The 12,642-nt window shown below is 42.9% G+C and overlaps 1 protein-coding gene across 3 annotated transcripts; it reads right to left on the bottom strand.

The window, feature by feature from the left end:
• Positions 1-819: 819 nt before the first annotated feature.
• Positions 820-10,122, bottom strand: CLN5 (CLN5 intracellular trafficking protein). Of its 3 annotated transcripts, none has more exons than XM_059377955.1 (6): positions 9,887-9,974; positions 9,306-9,475; positions 7,083-7,248; positions 6,541-6,585; positions 5,372-5,597; positions 820-2,806 (listed from the first exon to the last, which is right to left on the bottom strand). In XM_059377955.1, exons 3-6 carry the CDS (start codon positions 7,164-7,166, stop codon positions 2,295-2,297), a joined length of 867 nt encoding a protein of 288 aa, XP_059233938.1. In that variant the 5' UTR covers positions 7,167-7,248; positions 9,306-9,475; positions 9,887-9,974; the 3' UTR covers positions 820-2,294. The 3 variants fall into 3 exon arrangements, with proteins under 3 accessions (XP_059233938.1, XP_059233937.1, XP_059233936.1); XM_059377954.1 differs by having other exon boundaries at positions 9,306-9,411; positions 9,887-9,973; XM_059377953.1 differs by lacking the exons at positions 6,541-6,585; positions 9,306-9,475 and having other exon boundaries at positions 9,887-10,122.
• Positions 10,123-12,642: the final 2,520 nt, after the last annotated feature.

The raw sequence follows: 12,642 nt of genomic DNA, 5'->3' as shown, positions 1-12,642 counted from the left end.
CTTAACAGGAAATTTTATATATTCATAACAAATAGAAAAATAGAAATCACATTTAAGTTATATAGTAGGTCAAAGGGCAGCAAAATTTAATCAGCAAATTCCTGCCTAGACATTTTGAAAGCATGTTCATTCAATCTCCACTCCAGAAGCCCTACTTCATCTTATAAGTACAGTTGACAAGTTTGATAAATTCTTAAGTACTAATGGGATTTTTATGCTCTTCTCTAGTCACCCAGTCTGCCTGTTATTTTTAGAGAATTCCTTGATTTGTTAATATTCTTAGGAACTGAAAAATACTGATTTTTTTTAAACTAGAATCTTGCTTTAAAATTCAAGTTCCACATCCAGATGTCCTCATTTGTCTTTGCTACAGAACCAAGTTCTGTGCTTTAGAGTTAACACAAATGTGGCACAGGAGTTTTTGCTTGTTTGCCCAATGTAGTTCTAGAAAACAAAATTGTTTTCCCAGATCAATTTTCCTAAAAATCCAGTGAAAGTTGGCATTGCCCAAATTCAGCCACTAGGTGGAGATAATGCAAAGATCCACATCTGTGACACTCTGAAGACAACTAAACTAGCAGGTTAAAGGGACAAACTTAATTAGGGATGTTTAGGCACTATTAATATGAGTTTATAGGCCAAATGGTAAGCAGTGAAACAAAGTTCTTCCCATGTATTTGAGCAAGACTGCCTTTGTGCTGCAGTAAGCAAAATAATGCAGTGCTTCTCAAGCTATCTGTGGTGAAGGGCTGGGTTTTTTGTAGTGCCTAAAAAGTCAATAAAGAATTCCTAGACAAATGAAATAAAAGACATACAAAGTACAAGCCATTTTTTTTTTATTAGATTCAACAGAAACAAAATTACTCCAATAAGTTGCTTTAAAATGTTTTGGTATCTGTAGTTGACTAGTAACCTAGTGTTGGTAACCTGTGGTACGGACACTTGTCTGAGGAAAACAACTAAACCTCACTTCATAATGTTTGCCATGCAGTCAACAGAACTGGTTCAAATATGGCTCCGTTACCATTAACTGGGTAGCCAGGGAAGGGTCATTCAACCTTCTAAGCCCCAATTTAATCATCTGGATTAAGAGAACTCAATGATAATGTACCTAACTTCTCAAGAGGCACTCAACTGTTAGTAGAAACTAAATAACATAATTTATGTGTTAAACAGATTGTCTCTGCTTCACCATCTTACTGACTTGTGTTTTTCCTATGAACAGTAGTGTTCAGTTGATCATCCAACTTAGGGTTTGAAACCTTGTTTGATGGCCCTAAATGGAAGGAAGCACAGCTACTTGGAGATCTTGACAAAAACCTGTCCCCTGTCAGAAGTGTACCCTCTTCTACTGAGCTGGCATCTCTACTGAGTGGAAGGAATACCAGAGGAGTAGGGGAGTCAGGGGGTGCCTGCTCACCCAGGTGCATCTGCAGTCAGATACTTCTGTGTCCCCTGTGTTTAAAGAACTGCAGACGCATTCAACTGCCAGCTCAAAGTCTAGGGTATCACCATAAAACCCATGAAAGGTTGGCATGTAAACTATATTAGGCCAAGTCAAAGATGGCACTTTATTCTTTGACTCATCATTATAGCGACCATTTACTTTAACTTTCCTATGACAAACATATATGGCTTCAACCTTTACAACAATCCTGACAAGATGACTCATCACAGAGATAAGGACACTAAGGTTCAGAAATGCTCATCTGCCTAAATCACAAAATGCCAGTTACTAGCTAATTCTAAAATGCTAGCTGGAAACTTGTGCTCTTTAACACTGTACTTCATCCGGAAGCACAAATGCAGCAATTAGGGTGTCCAAATTAGTCTTTAAGTGAATAGAACAAAACCAAACTACTAGACCTGGTCCCCAAAGTTATAAAAGCTGTCAAGTCAGTCTAAACTACCAAAAAATGAGGAAAAAGCGTTAACTACCATACCAGAAAAAAGTACCTCCCATCATGAATGTCACTGAGGGTATTTTAAAAATCTTGGCACACCATATCCACAATTTAAAAAAATACAGGACCCGAAGATCCTACGTATCTGATACGAACTATAATTCTTATTAGCAGAGGCTTGGAGTTTGCAATCAAGGTCACCTAATGTGCTCACTTTGGCCAACGCAGTGTTTCAGCTTCTCTTGAAGAAAAGTCCTGAGATGATAGGTGGCAGTTCTGCCCAGGTGCATTTCTGCTCCAAGACAGAAAGGCCTAAGAAATCCACAAATGTAATCACCCCTTGAAAAACACATGCTGGTAACAGAAAAAAAGAGCAGTAGAATTAAAATTTTACAAATCAGAGTGTGTTTTGTTTCTGTTAGGTAAAGGGATTTCTTCATAAGTTATTTTAATAAAAGGGAATTTCATAGGTAAAAGCCAATATTCAAAATTATAAAACAAATAGAACTCTCTGTGTACAATCACTGCATCAAAAATTTGCAAGATACTGAACAGAAATTCCTTAGTTGACGAATGTGGTTTGAAGGGGTAATAAAATTTTTTTATGGCTAAAGCAAGAGTCTTATTTCCTGTTGGCCCAAAAACAGATGTTTCATTTCCCAGATAGGTAGGTTCGCCACTGTAAAGGAATATTCTTGTATAGTTGGTTTCTATCTTCTTGAATTCTGCTCCAAGTTCAGCCAACTTCTTATATGTCCTTAACACAAATTTAGAACAGTCATAGGATTCAAACCATGTCTCTGCCCCTCTTTCTGGGCTGGCTTGCACAGTCCATGTCTCATAATAAATCCCTGTTTCATTGTCCTGCTTTACCCACTTTGCCATTTCGTTAAATGTGTTTCCTATTAAAAAAAAAAAATTACCTATGTAAGCATCAAAGCGAATCAAATAGTTTTATGAAAATGTTCTAACCTGATGATTAAGGGCACGAATAAATAATAGTTTTTATTATTCTTTATTTACCTAATTATTTATTATTTATACTAATAGTTCCAAACCTGCATCTCACAATAGGAGTCCAAGCTCAGCCAGTTTTTATTCTATTTTTCAAGGCACCAGGTATTTCTGAATCGTTAACATCAGCTATAATAAGTGCATAAAGCCTTACATACCAGTTCTATAAACATTTAAAGTATAGTCACAAGCAAAATTAGATACATGCAGGAGCCCTCTCTTTACCCCACTCAACAACTCTTGGATTCAGAGGCAAAAGAAAACAAGGAAAAATTTGAGGAAGAGGTAAAAGTGAATGGGACAAAGGCAGTGTTAAGAATGGAGGAGGGGGCCATGCAGAATTTTTCTGTCACATGCAGCACAGTGTGCATATAGTATGAACAGCAGCCGGGGGACCGGCTACTCTAGAAGGCTGGCCTACTAATGTTACAAGAGAAAGTAATTACTATGCCCTATCCTCCTTGAATATTTGTTATTTCCCTTTTCTCTCTATACTTGTAGCTGTTGGGGTCCTGCTTACAACCATCCCCTAACCATTCTTACAATGAAGAACTAAAGTGGAAATGTTTTTAGCCACGTTTGTGGATGTGATTCCAGAACGTCTCACACTCTCCTAACATCTTGTACCACACTAATCTTCCCAAAATTTAACAGAATGCCATACTTTGCATGGTTACAACCTCCTCTGAGCATTTACAATGTCTAATAGAGCCTGGCCCCAACATTTCACCTTGTTACCTTATGTGAACCTTTCTTAAGTGCTCAAACTTGAGTCTATAAAATCAATACTTCATGTCCTATAAAATGAAGAGTGGCTGCTTTGATCAATTTATGGAATTAAAAGTGTGGAATAATATAAAGCCTGTTTTCTTAGAACTGGGGATACTGTTCTTAGTGTTCTTCAACTTTAAAAAGTCACTGCTATAATTAAGAGATAAGAATACTTCAAAACACTATGTAACATGAGAAAACATCAATGAACAGGATTAATCACAAAGCAGAAGGATAACTTGAAAGATTTAAGTACTAGCATATTACAAACTATTTTACATGAAATAATGATCATTTGTTCATATCATATACCGTTGTCAGGATTTTCAGAGAGTAAGAGAAAGAAATGTAACTGATCTGGAATGAAAAGAAGAATATGAACACCGAGCACAGTTAAAAGAGAAATGGACTTTGATATTGTTGGGATGGTTTGGGGCATATCAATTAGAAAGCAGTAAGGAAGATCAGATAACAGCATGGACTATAGTTAGAAGATCCCCAGATGACATTTTATCCCTGGTTCTACAACCAGACCTGTGATCTAAGAGACTGGTAAATCATGCTACCTGGCTGACCCTCAATTCCTTACATATTAAAGAAGAGTGTTTTCTTTTCCTCACTGAACTGTCAGATAACATAATCCAAAATGCTGTGCGAAGAGCTATCAAAGTAGAAAGCATGTTAACATCCTCAGGTCTTGTGATTGACTGCAAAATTCTTATCACAAACAGGGCTTTCCTTCCAGATTATTCCCTTTCTAGGAGAGCAACAATTATAATGCAGAGCTCTATGAATCCTATGGGCAAGCTCCCTACCTCTAGGATCCAATGATAGTCTCATCCCCACTCATAACATGAGGTTATGAGTCAAGAAAGTAAAAGGTCACCCAAGGTCACACACTAGTTTCTGATGAAAGCTCTGAACTTTTTTCATCACTACCCAACAACACAACACATGAAGCAAAATTCTAAGTGTTTCAGCAACTTTCCAATACATTCAAAAGTAAAAAAATCTAAGAAAATGTTAGAGATAAAATATTTCAATTGCTCAAGGAGCCTCAAGTCTGTAAGATCATGCATATTTTGGGAAGCAATGGCGCGAAGTCGTTAAGAAAATGGTCAATAGGGCTTCACTGCCAGGTCTGGAATCCCACTTCGTGCTTTAGTTTCCCTATCTGTAAAATGACGGGGGAGGCAGAGTAACAGTATCTATTTCGGGGGGTGGTGGTTATGATAATAAATGATGTGATATATAGATAAAGCACTTGGAACCGCTGAGCCAAGTTAAGTCCTCATGAGAGACAGCTATTAATACTTCTTGACATAAAAATATGGTATCATCACTAAGTCTTTTTCCAGATACAGTGAACAGGACCTTTAATCAGTTATTTTGTCAAGCATTTTGTGGATTTTCTTCCACTATTTCATTTATTAAGTCCAATTTAATTGCAGAAAATTCATTCTCCCCCCCACCCCATGGAATAGAGGAGAGACACCATCCATCACCTAAAAGTGAACTTGCCATGGGCAATAGTTTGGGTCAAAAGTTATTGCTTCCAGAAGTACATTTTGTAAACTGACATCAAGAGTAGAACATGACTGAAATGTCTCAATGGAAATAATTTTTTTTTCATTTGGATATTGATGTAATCGTCAGATACTGCCATATTTTTTGAAACTTACCTGATATGGTTGCTACTAGAACTAACGTCCCATTTTCCTTCCAGTGAATATCATCAATTCCTTCAAAAAAGCAGGCAGCTCCTTGATTACACCAGAAAGGGGCATTCATTTCAGGTCGGAGATGGGGAAATGTACAGTTTCCAAGTTGGAAAAGTTCATACCATTCCATTGTGAAGTTCTTGCCAGTTAAAGTGCTTCTGAATCCAATGGCATCATGCATAATTTTCTGTGTAAAAACCATACATGTATAAAAGCATTTGTGGGGCGCCTGGGTGGCTCAGTGGGTTAAGCCGCTGCCTTCGGCTCAGGTCATGATCTCAGGGTCCTGGGATCGAGTCCCGCATCGGGCTCTCTTCTCAGCAGGGAGCCTGCTTTCTCCTCTCTCTCTCTCTACCTTCCTCTCTGCCTGCTTGTAATCTCTCTCTGTCAAATAAATAAATAAAATCTTAAAAAATAATAATAAATAAAAAATAAAAGCATTTGTGAAGGACCTACTGGTCCAGGAACCAAATGGGAGAAAATGTTAATATACCACAACTGCGTTCAGGTAGAACAACTGCTCAGCCATTCCTCTTCCATGTTGCTATTCTTGTGTCCACTCTATGGCTCCTCAAATTCCAGGCTCTCCTCCACTCTGTTTTTTTTTTTTAATTATTTTTATTAACATATAATGTGTTAGTTGCCCCAGGGGTACGGATCTGTGAATCATCAGGCTTACACATTTCACAGCACTCACCATTCCACTCGTTTTTTTTAATTATTTTTTATTTTTTTAAGATTTTATTTATTTATTTGACGGACAGAGATCACAAGCAGGCAGAGAGGCAGGTAGAGAGAGAGGAGGAAGGAGGCTCCCCGCTGAGCAGAGAGCCCGATGAGGGGCTTGATCCCAGAACGCTGGGACCACGACCTGAGCTGAAGGCAGAGGCTTTAACCCACTGAGCCACCCAGGTGCCCCTCCACTCTGGTTTTGACCACTGCTGCCTATCTCAGATAGTAAGGATGTCTGCTATATGGACATGCTCTTAATTTCCTTAGAGTTGATTTGAGAAGCTCCGTGCCACAGTCTCAGGCAGTCTATATACTTTGCAGGGGCATTAGCGGGTCAAGCGGTGAGCGATCCTAGCAGAAATGTGCACAGCAGGGACTGGAAGTGAAATGTTTCTCACCTGCCTTGCCCCTTCCTCTGGACTTCCTTTCTTACTTTCCAAGAGCTGGGTACAGGAGGGGGGTATGGATACAGGACAATCAAAAAGGATTAGAGCAACTGCATTTGTTATTGTCAGGGTCACAAAATACGGTAATATTTTTTGACTACACATTTTAAAGATTTTATTTATTTGAGAAAGAGAAAGAGCAAGCGCATGTGCACAAGCTTGCGAATCCGTGCATGCCCTTGAGAGAGAGGTGCCCTTCAGAGAGAGGTGCGGGGCAGAGGGAGAGAGAAGGAATCTTAACCCGAGTCTGCCCCCAAGCACAGAGCTGAGGCAGGGCTGGATCTCATGACCCCAAGATCATGACCTGACCCCAAACCAAGAGTCACATGTTTAAGCAACTGAGTCACCTAGGCACCCCACTGACTATTCATTTTACCATGAAGAACACCAATTAAACATTATCTCCCATTAGCCCTTTGAATGGCAATTATTCCCTCATCCACTTAATAAATCATCTAATTAACCAAAGTTATAAGATCAAGATGCAGCCTTACCAAGTGTCCCAGGAGGTTCCCGTATTTAAATTCCCATACTGGGGCTTGTAACCGAAAGACTTCAATGATATCATCACCTTTCATAACTGGGATAGGTGAGCCAGTTGGACAAAACGTGTATTTAGCTTGACAATAAGGATCTGGTTCTGGACGGAAGGAAAAGCGTCTAATAGAGAAAAAGAAACCACTAACTTAGATTCTAATAGGAATGTGGTTCTTCTTGCACATTTTCAAATCCAGAACATGTAACATTTTCAGAGAAAACATTCAAAACTTTAGCCCATGGTGTTTAAACATTTTCTTTATCCTGTGAACAAATGCCAATGATGTCTTTATTTATTTTTATTTATTCACTTAGTAGAGAGAGAGAGCATAAGCAAGGGAAGCAGCAGGCAGAGGGAGAGGGAGTAGCAGGTTCCCCACTCAGCAGGGAGCCTGATCTGGGGCTTGATCCTAGCACCCCTGGCTCATGACCTAAGCTGAAGGCAGACACTGAGTGCCACCCAGGTGCCCAGCAATGATGGCTTTGATAGCAAATGATATATTAAGAGCACTTTGCTAAATGCATGCTTCTTAGTTTCCTTCTCCCATTGTGAAATTCTTGAAAATGGGGGCTGTATCTTAAAATGTTGACAGATCAGGTCTTATTTAGTAGACAAATATTTACTGAATAAAGTAGTTTTTTCAAGTGACATTTAATTATCTAAACTCTCCATGTTAAGATGATTCCAAAATAAATATGACTAAATAGAATATATTTTCTATTTTCAACCAATTTTATTCAAGCTCTACTATGAGTCAGACGCTATAGTAGGAAGAAGGAAAACAAAATTAAAATGATGTTCCCTTCAGAGTCCTATGGGCCCAAAAAAGAAATCACTTCTACCTGATGTGGAGATGAGGAGGGGAAAGAAAGAGATGAAGACCTGGTTTAGGTTTTAAAATACTTCTGAAGGTCAGGACACAAAAATAGAGGAAACATTAAGTATTATAAGACAGCAAGTAAATAAAACTATGAATGAGGAATCCAGCCTTCCCGGCAGGAGAGGGACGCAGAGACTGTCATTTTGCACTGACGCAGCAAGATCGGCAAGCCCTGGAAGCTACGACTGGCCACTGGCGAGGAGTGAGCCCCAGAGAGGTTCAAGGATTTTTAAGTAGTAGACCTGGTCTGACTGGATTTGCCACAAAACAAACCTTATTCTATGAGTTAGAGGACAGCAGTGAGAGAAGGGAAGTTAAGGCTGAGGTCAGGTAGATTACTGTAATAATGTAACTAGAATACCCCAGAGAAGGCCGTGGCAGTAGGGCTAGGGTGTGGACAGTAGTAGTACCTACCCCGATCACCTTCCGTATGTGGCACTAGAATATACCCATGAAAGAAGGAGGCTGCCTCCATCTACCCTCGAGGAATCCTGGATCTCTAAGGGTTTAGAAAGATCTGTTTTCTTTTAACCCTAACACAGGAACAAAAATGTCTTATTTTAAGAAGAATACTGATGTTAGCCAAAAATATCCCCCACCGCACACAAAGTTTATAAGACTCAGGTATACTTCTTACCTGTTTTACAGGTGCTCATCTGGTTTTAACAAATACATAACTATATAGTTTTCACTTGGCCACAGCTAAACCTCTTGTAGGTTTAAGGGTAATTTCAAAAGCATAATTTGTATGAGCTTATTAAAGTTAAATTTTATTATATTCACTTGAGATTAGAAACTTTTATAGAATCATAGAGTTATAGTCCATACCTTGCCCTAATTTTAAATCAAGTAGTTTTGGATTTACAATCCCTTATTTTATTGAACATTTAATTTTTTTTACTTCTTATGAACCTTTTATTGAATTTTTTCCCCAAGAAACCCCAAACTTCTCTTTTTATATATCTCAAGCAAAACAAGGAAGTGGTGCAAGCCTTTCAGTGAGCAGAAAACACTAATATCGAGGCCTGACAACAGCTGACATTTACTAGATGTAATCCTCCTAACAAACCCGGGGTAAATGCTGCTACTATTCCCGCTCACTCGGGACCCGAGGTCACAGGGATCCGGAGTATGGAACAGCTAGTGACGGTGGCGCCCAGCTTGGAACCCAGAGTTCTCTCCTGACCATTACATTCACCTGACACCCCACTCACTGTTCTGTCCTCCCAAATGGCTGTGCGTTTTCAAAAGCCCTGCCTGATTGTGAACAACACGTTTTCTTTCGGTGTGTTTAACCACCTGGTCGTCTTAAGCCGTGTAAATCCTCTTCTACGTCAGAGGCTCCAATCAGCGTCACAGGTTCGCAGTCTGTATCCTGGTCTTACGACCACATCCCACACGCAGACTGGAAACGGGGGACAAACGAGGTCACCAACTTTCCGGGGGTGCCTGGGTCCAAGGACACGTGACTTTGGGGGATAAAAACGTCAGTCTCAGAGAACCCAGGCCAGTAGGTCATGCTGTAAATTGTGCCAACGGGTACGCGCTCATGATAACTAACGGCGTGCAGGGCGTTAAAGTCTCCCCAAACTCTTCAAACAGTCGGTTACTTGCATCTAAAAGTCACTCAATAATATGACATTACTCCCCGTTTCTTCCCTGACTAGGGACTGTCCTGAGCCTACATCACCTAGAAATCTGCTCAAGTGTTAGAGGAGACGAAGAAAGGCCCGAGGGCGGCGAGCGGCAGGCAGCAGCGACTCGGACGGGCTGAACTCCGTCTCCCACCGCGCCGGGAGCGCCTCTCGGCCCCAGGCTCCCCTCTCCGCCAGCCCCCGCCGTGCGCGCGCCCGCCCCGCCCGCGCGCCGCGCGCACTCACTTGTAGGGCACGGGCCACTGGCGCCGGGAGGGGCCGGCCGCGGCTGTCGCCAGCCACAGTAGCACCAGGGCCCAGCACCAAAGCGCGCACCCTGGCGCCGCGCCCGCGGCCCGCTGCCTCGCGACCCCCGGGTCGGCGTTCCCCTCCCGCACCATGGCGCGGTTCGCGGTGCTTCCGGCGCCTCTCGAGCTTGGCGACGCGGACAGCCCGCGAGCTGAGCATGCGCGGAGCCACGCCCCCGCGCCGCGCCGCGCCAACCCGGGACTCGGCCCCTAGGGTCCGGCCGGCCCCGCCCTCTCCCCGGCCCGCGACGCCCGTCGCCCGCCTGAGTGGGAGGGAGCCGAGCCCCTCGGCGCGCTTCTTTTTCCTGTCCACTGCGGCCTGCACGGTGGCGACTTTCTAGCTTCGCCGACCAGGAAGGCGTTCGGGTTCCGCTCCGCTCCATCCGGGCCTCGGAGCCTCCTTTTTAAGAAACGGACCCAGAATGCCCGTGCTTCTGGCCCCGCGTCTGCGTTTAAAGTTCACCCCTTCTTTGGAGCTATTTTCCGACCTCCGCTCCGCAACGACGCCCCAAACCAAACCACCACCAACAAAAAATCCAGCTTTGGGCCCATTCTTTGGAGTCTCTAGCACGGAACTCTCACGCCGCTCCCCAGGGTCCAGACTAGCTGACCGCAAACATTTGCGTGAGAGAATCTTCCTTTGGCGGTGGTGGTGCGGTGAGGACGACAGGGATGGAGGAATGACTGGTCCTACCCCGCGATAGCACATCACTCTAAACGCCGTTTAACCCTCCTCGTCCCCTAGCCCCAGATGCTCTTCCTTGTTGGGATCTACCACTTCCGTGGGGAAGGAGATTCTGCCGTACCCCTCTGTGACCCTTCAGCCACCTCAAGACAGCCCTGCTTCTGGTGAGATACCCGTGGCCTACCATACTTTGATACAAAGATACTGACCTATGTCCATTAAAAGCGTTATAACGGATTGTCCCTTGTTTCCCGAGAGAGCATCTTGCCTTCACTTCACCCACAGCCCTTGTGAACCGTCACAGTATCTGGAAGCGTCTGGGAGTACGTGAGGGGGCTGATGCCACCACAGGCGCCCGCATGAACCATGCTGGGCTGAAGGGAGCGGCACTGGCTTCCTCAGGCCTACTAGGCCTTCTGAGGGCTAATGGGAACTCGTTAACCCCCAGGCCCCCCACCTTTGCCCGCTTGCTGCCCCAGGTTGGAGAATTCTGTGGAAATTCAGTCAAGGCGGGTGCCTGGGTGGCTCAGTGGGTTAAGCCGCTGCCTTCAGCTCGGGTCCTGATCTCAGGGTCTTGAGATTGAGTCCCGCATCGGGCTCTGGGCTCAGCAGGGAGCCTGCTTCCCTTCCTCTCTCTCTGCCTGCCTCTATTTGTGTTCTCTGACAAATAAATAAATAAAATCTTAAAAAAAAAAAAATTCAGTCAGGGCATCACTTATCTAAACGTTTAGGTGGTTGCCCTCCTAGCTTTCCTGCATACCCAAGGCTGAAATGACCTCTTCAAAGACCTGAACGAGTTGGGCGGGGAAGGGGGAGGGGTTGGGGTGTGAAGGAGGGTGGGCAACACATCCTAGCTATGGCAGCTGAAATGTAATGTTCAGTTTGATAGGGCACCCGCAGGATTCCCCGTGGGTATTTACAGGAGCTTGGCTTAATACAGCTCTCCGAAGTAACAGTTTACAAATAATGGGATATGCTAGAGGAACACAGGGGAGCTTCTCATCCTACTCAGGACCTCCTGGAGCTATAGAAACAAGCTTCAAGTTCACTGCTGTCAGTGGTGAGGATCTTCTCTCTTAGGACTGCAGTCTCTTCATTCCGGGTGTAGGGAGCTCTAATGGTGAGAAAGCAGTCCCTCATATTAGCCCTAACTCAGTCTCTCTGTAGCTCCCATCTGCTCTGGTCTGGTTCTGCCTTCTGTTCTTTTGGCTATGACCCCAGTATCCCAGGCTAAAGATGCAGATAGACTATTGTTGCCTGATCCCTCATTATATTGACTTCTCTCTAGTTCATGGTTTTTATTTTTTTTATTTTTAAAAATATTTTATTTATTTATTTGGACAGACTGAGATCACAAATAGGCAGAGAGGCAGGCAGAGAGAGAGGGGGAAGCAGGCTCCCCACTGAGCTGAGAGCCTGACATGGGGCTCCATCCTAGGACCTGAAATCATGACCTGAGCAGAAGGCAGAGGTTTAACCCACTGAGCCACCCAGGTTCCCCTAGTTCATGGTTTTCAAATCTTGAAGATCCATAAAAAAAAACTGGATTGAATTATAATCCAATCGGTTTCCCTTGGGTCTTTGCTCAGTTTAAGAGTACTCAGAACATTAGTGTAGTCTGATAAAATCATGTTTATCAACCACTGAGCTCTTGCCCACCAGTGGAACTGTATGGCATCTCCTCAAAGGGAAAAATAGAGTTATAGGATTCTCTGGAGAAGGGTAGAGTTTAAGTGAAATTTAAATTTTTATTTTCACCTGTACATTGGGCAGGTAGATCTGGTTAATTTCTCAAAGCAACTGCAAGTCAATCTGCTTCCAGAATTACTGGTTTAAAAACCAGTCAACTTTTTTTTTTTTTTTTTCATCTTTCTAGCCCATCAGAATGTTGTAAGCTTTTTTTCCCTTTATACTAATAATGGGCTATATATGTGTTTAGACTCTCTCCCATGGATCTATCACATAGATTGGAGATATTACTTGGTTTTGTAAAACAAAAATATAGGGGC

This window comes from Mustela nigripes, chromosome 15 (genome assembly GCF_022355385.1).
Source record: "Mustela nigripes isolate SB6536 chromosome 15, MUSNIG.SB6536, whole genome shotgun sequence".
Lineage (NCBI taxonomy): Eukaryota > Metazoa > Chordata > Mammalia > Carnivora > Mustelidae > Mustela > Mustela nigripes.
The sequence above is the reverse complement of the archived record's forward strand: the minus strand, read 5'-3'. Positions and strand labels throughout refer to the sequence as shown.

Excerpts from the sequence above, each read along its gene's own strand:
- CLN5 (XM_059377953.1), bottom strand. The coding sequence starts at position 10,041 with ATGGTGCGGGAGGGGAACGCCGACCCGGGGGTCGCGAGGCAGCGGGCC. Across the intron at positions 5,598-7,082 it reads GGAACCTCCTGGGACACTTG|AAAATTATGCATGATGCCAT; the intron begins GTAAGGCTGCAT and ends GTTTTTACACAG. Across the intron at positions 2,807-5,371 it reads TCTAGTAGCAACCATATCAG|GAAACACATTTAACGAAATG; the intron begins GTAAGTTTCAAA and ends TTTTTTTAATAG.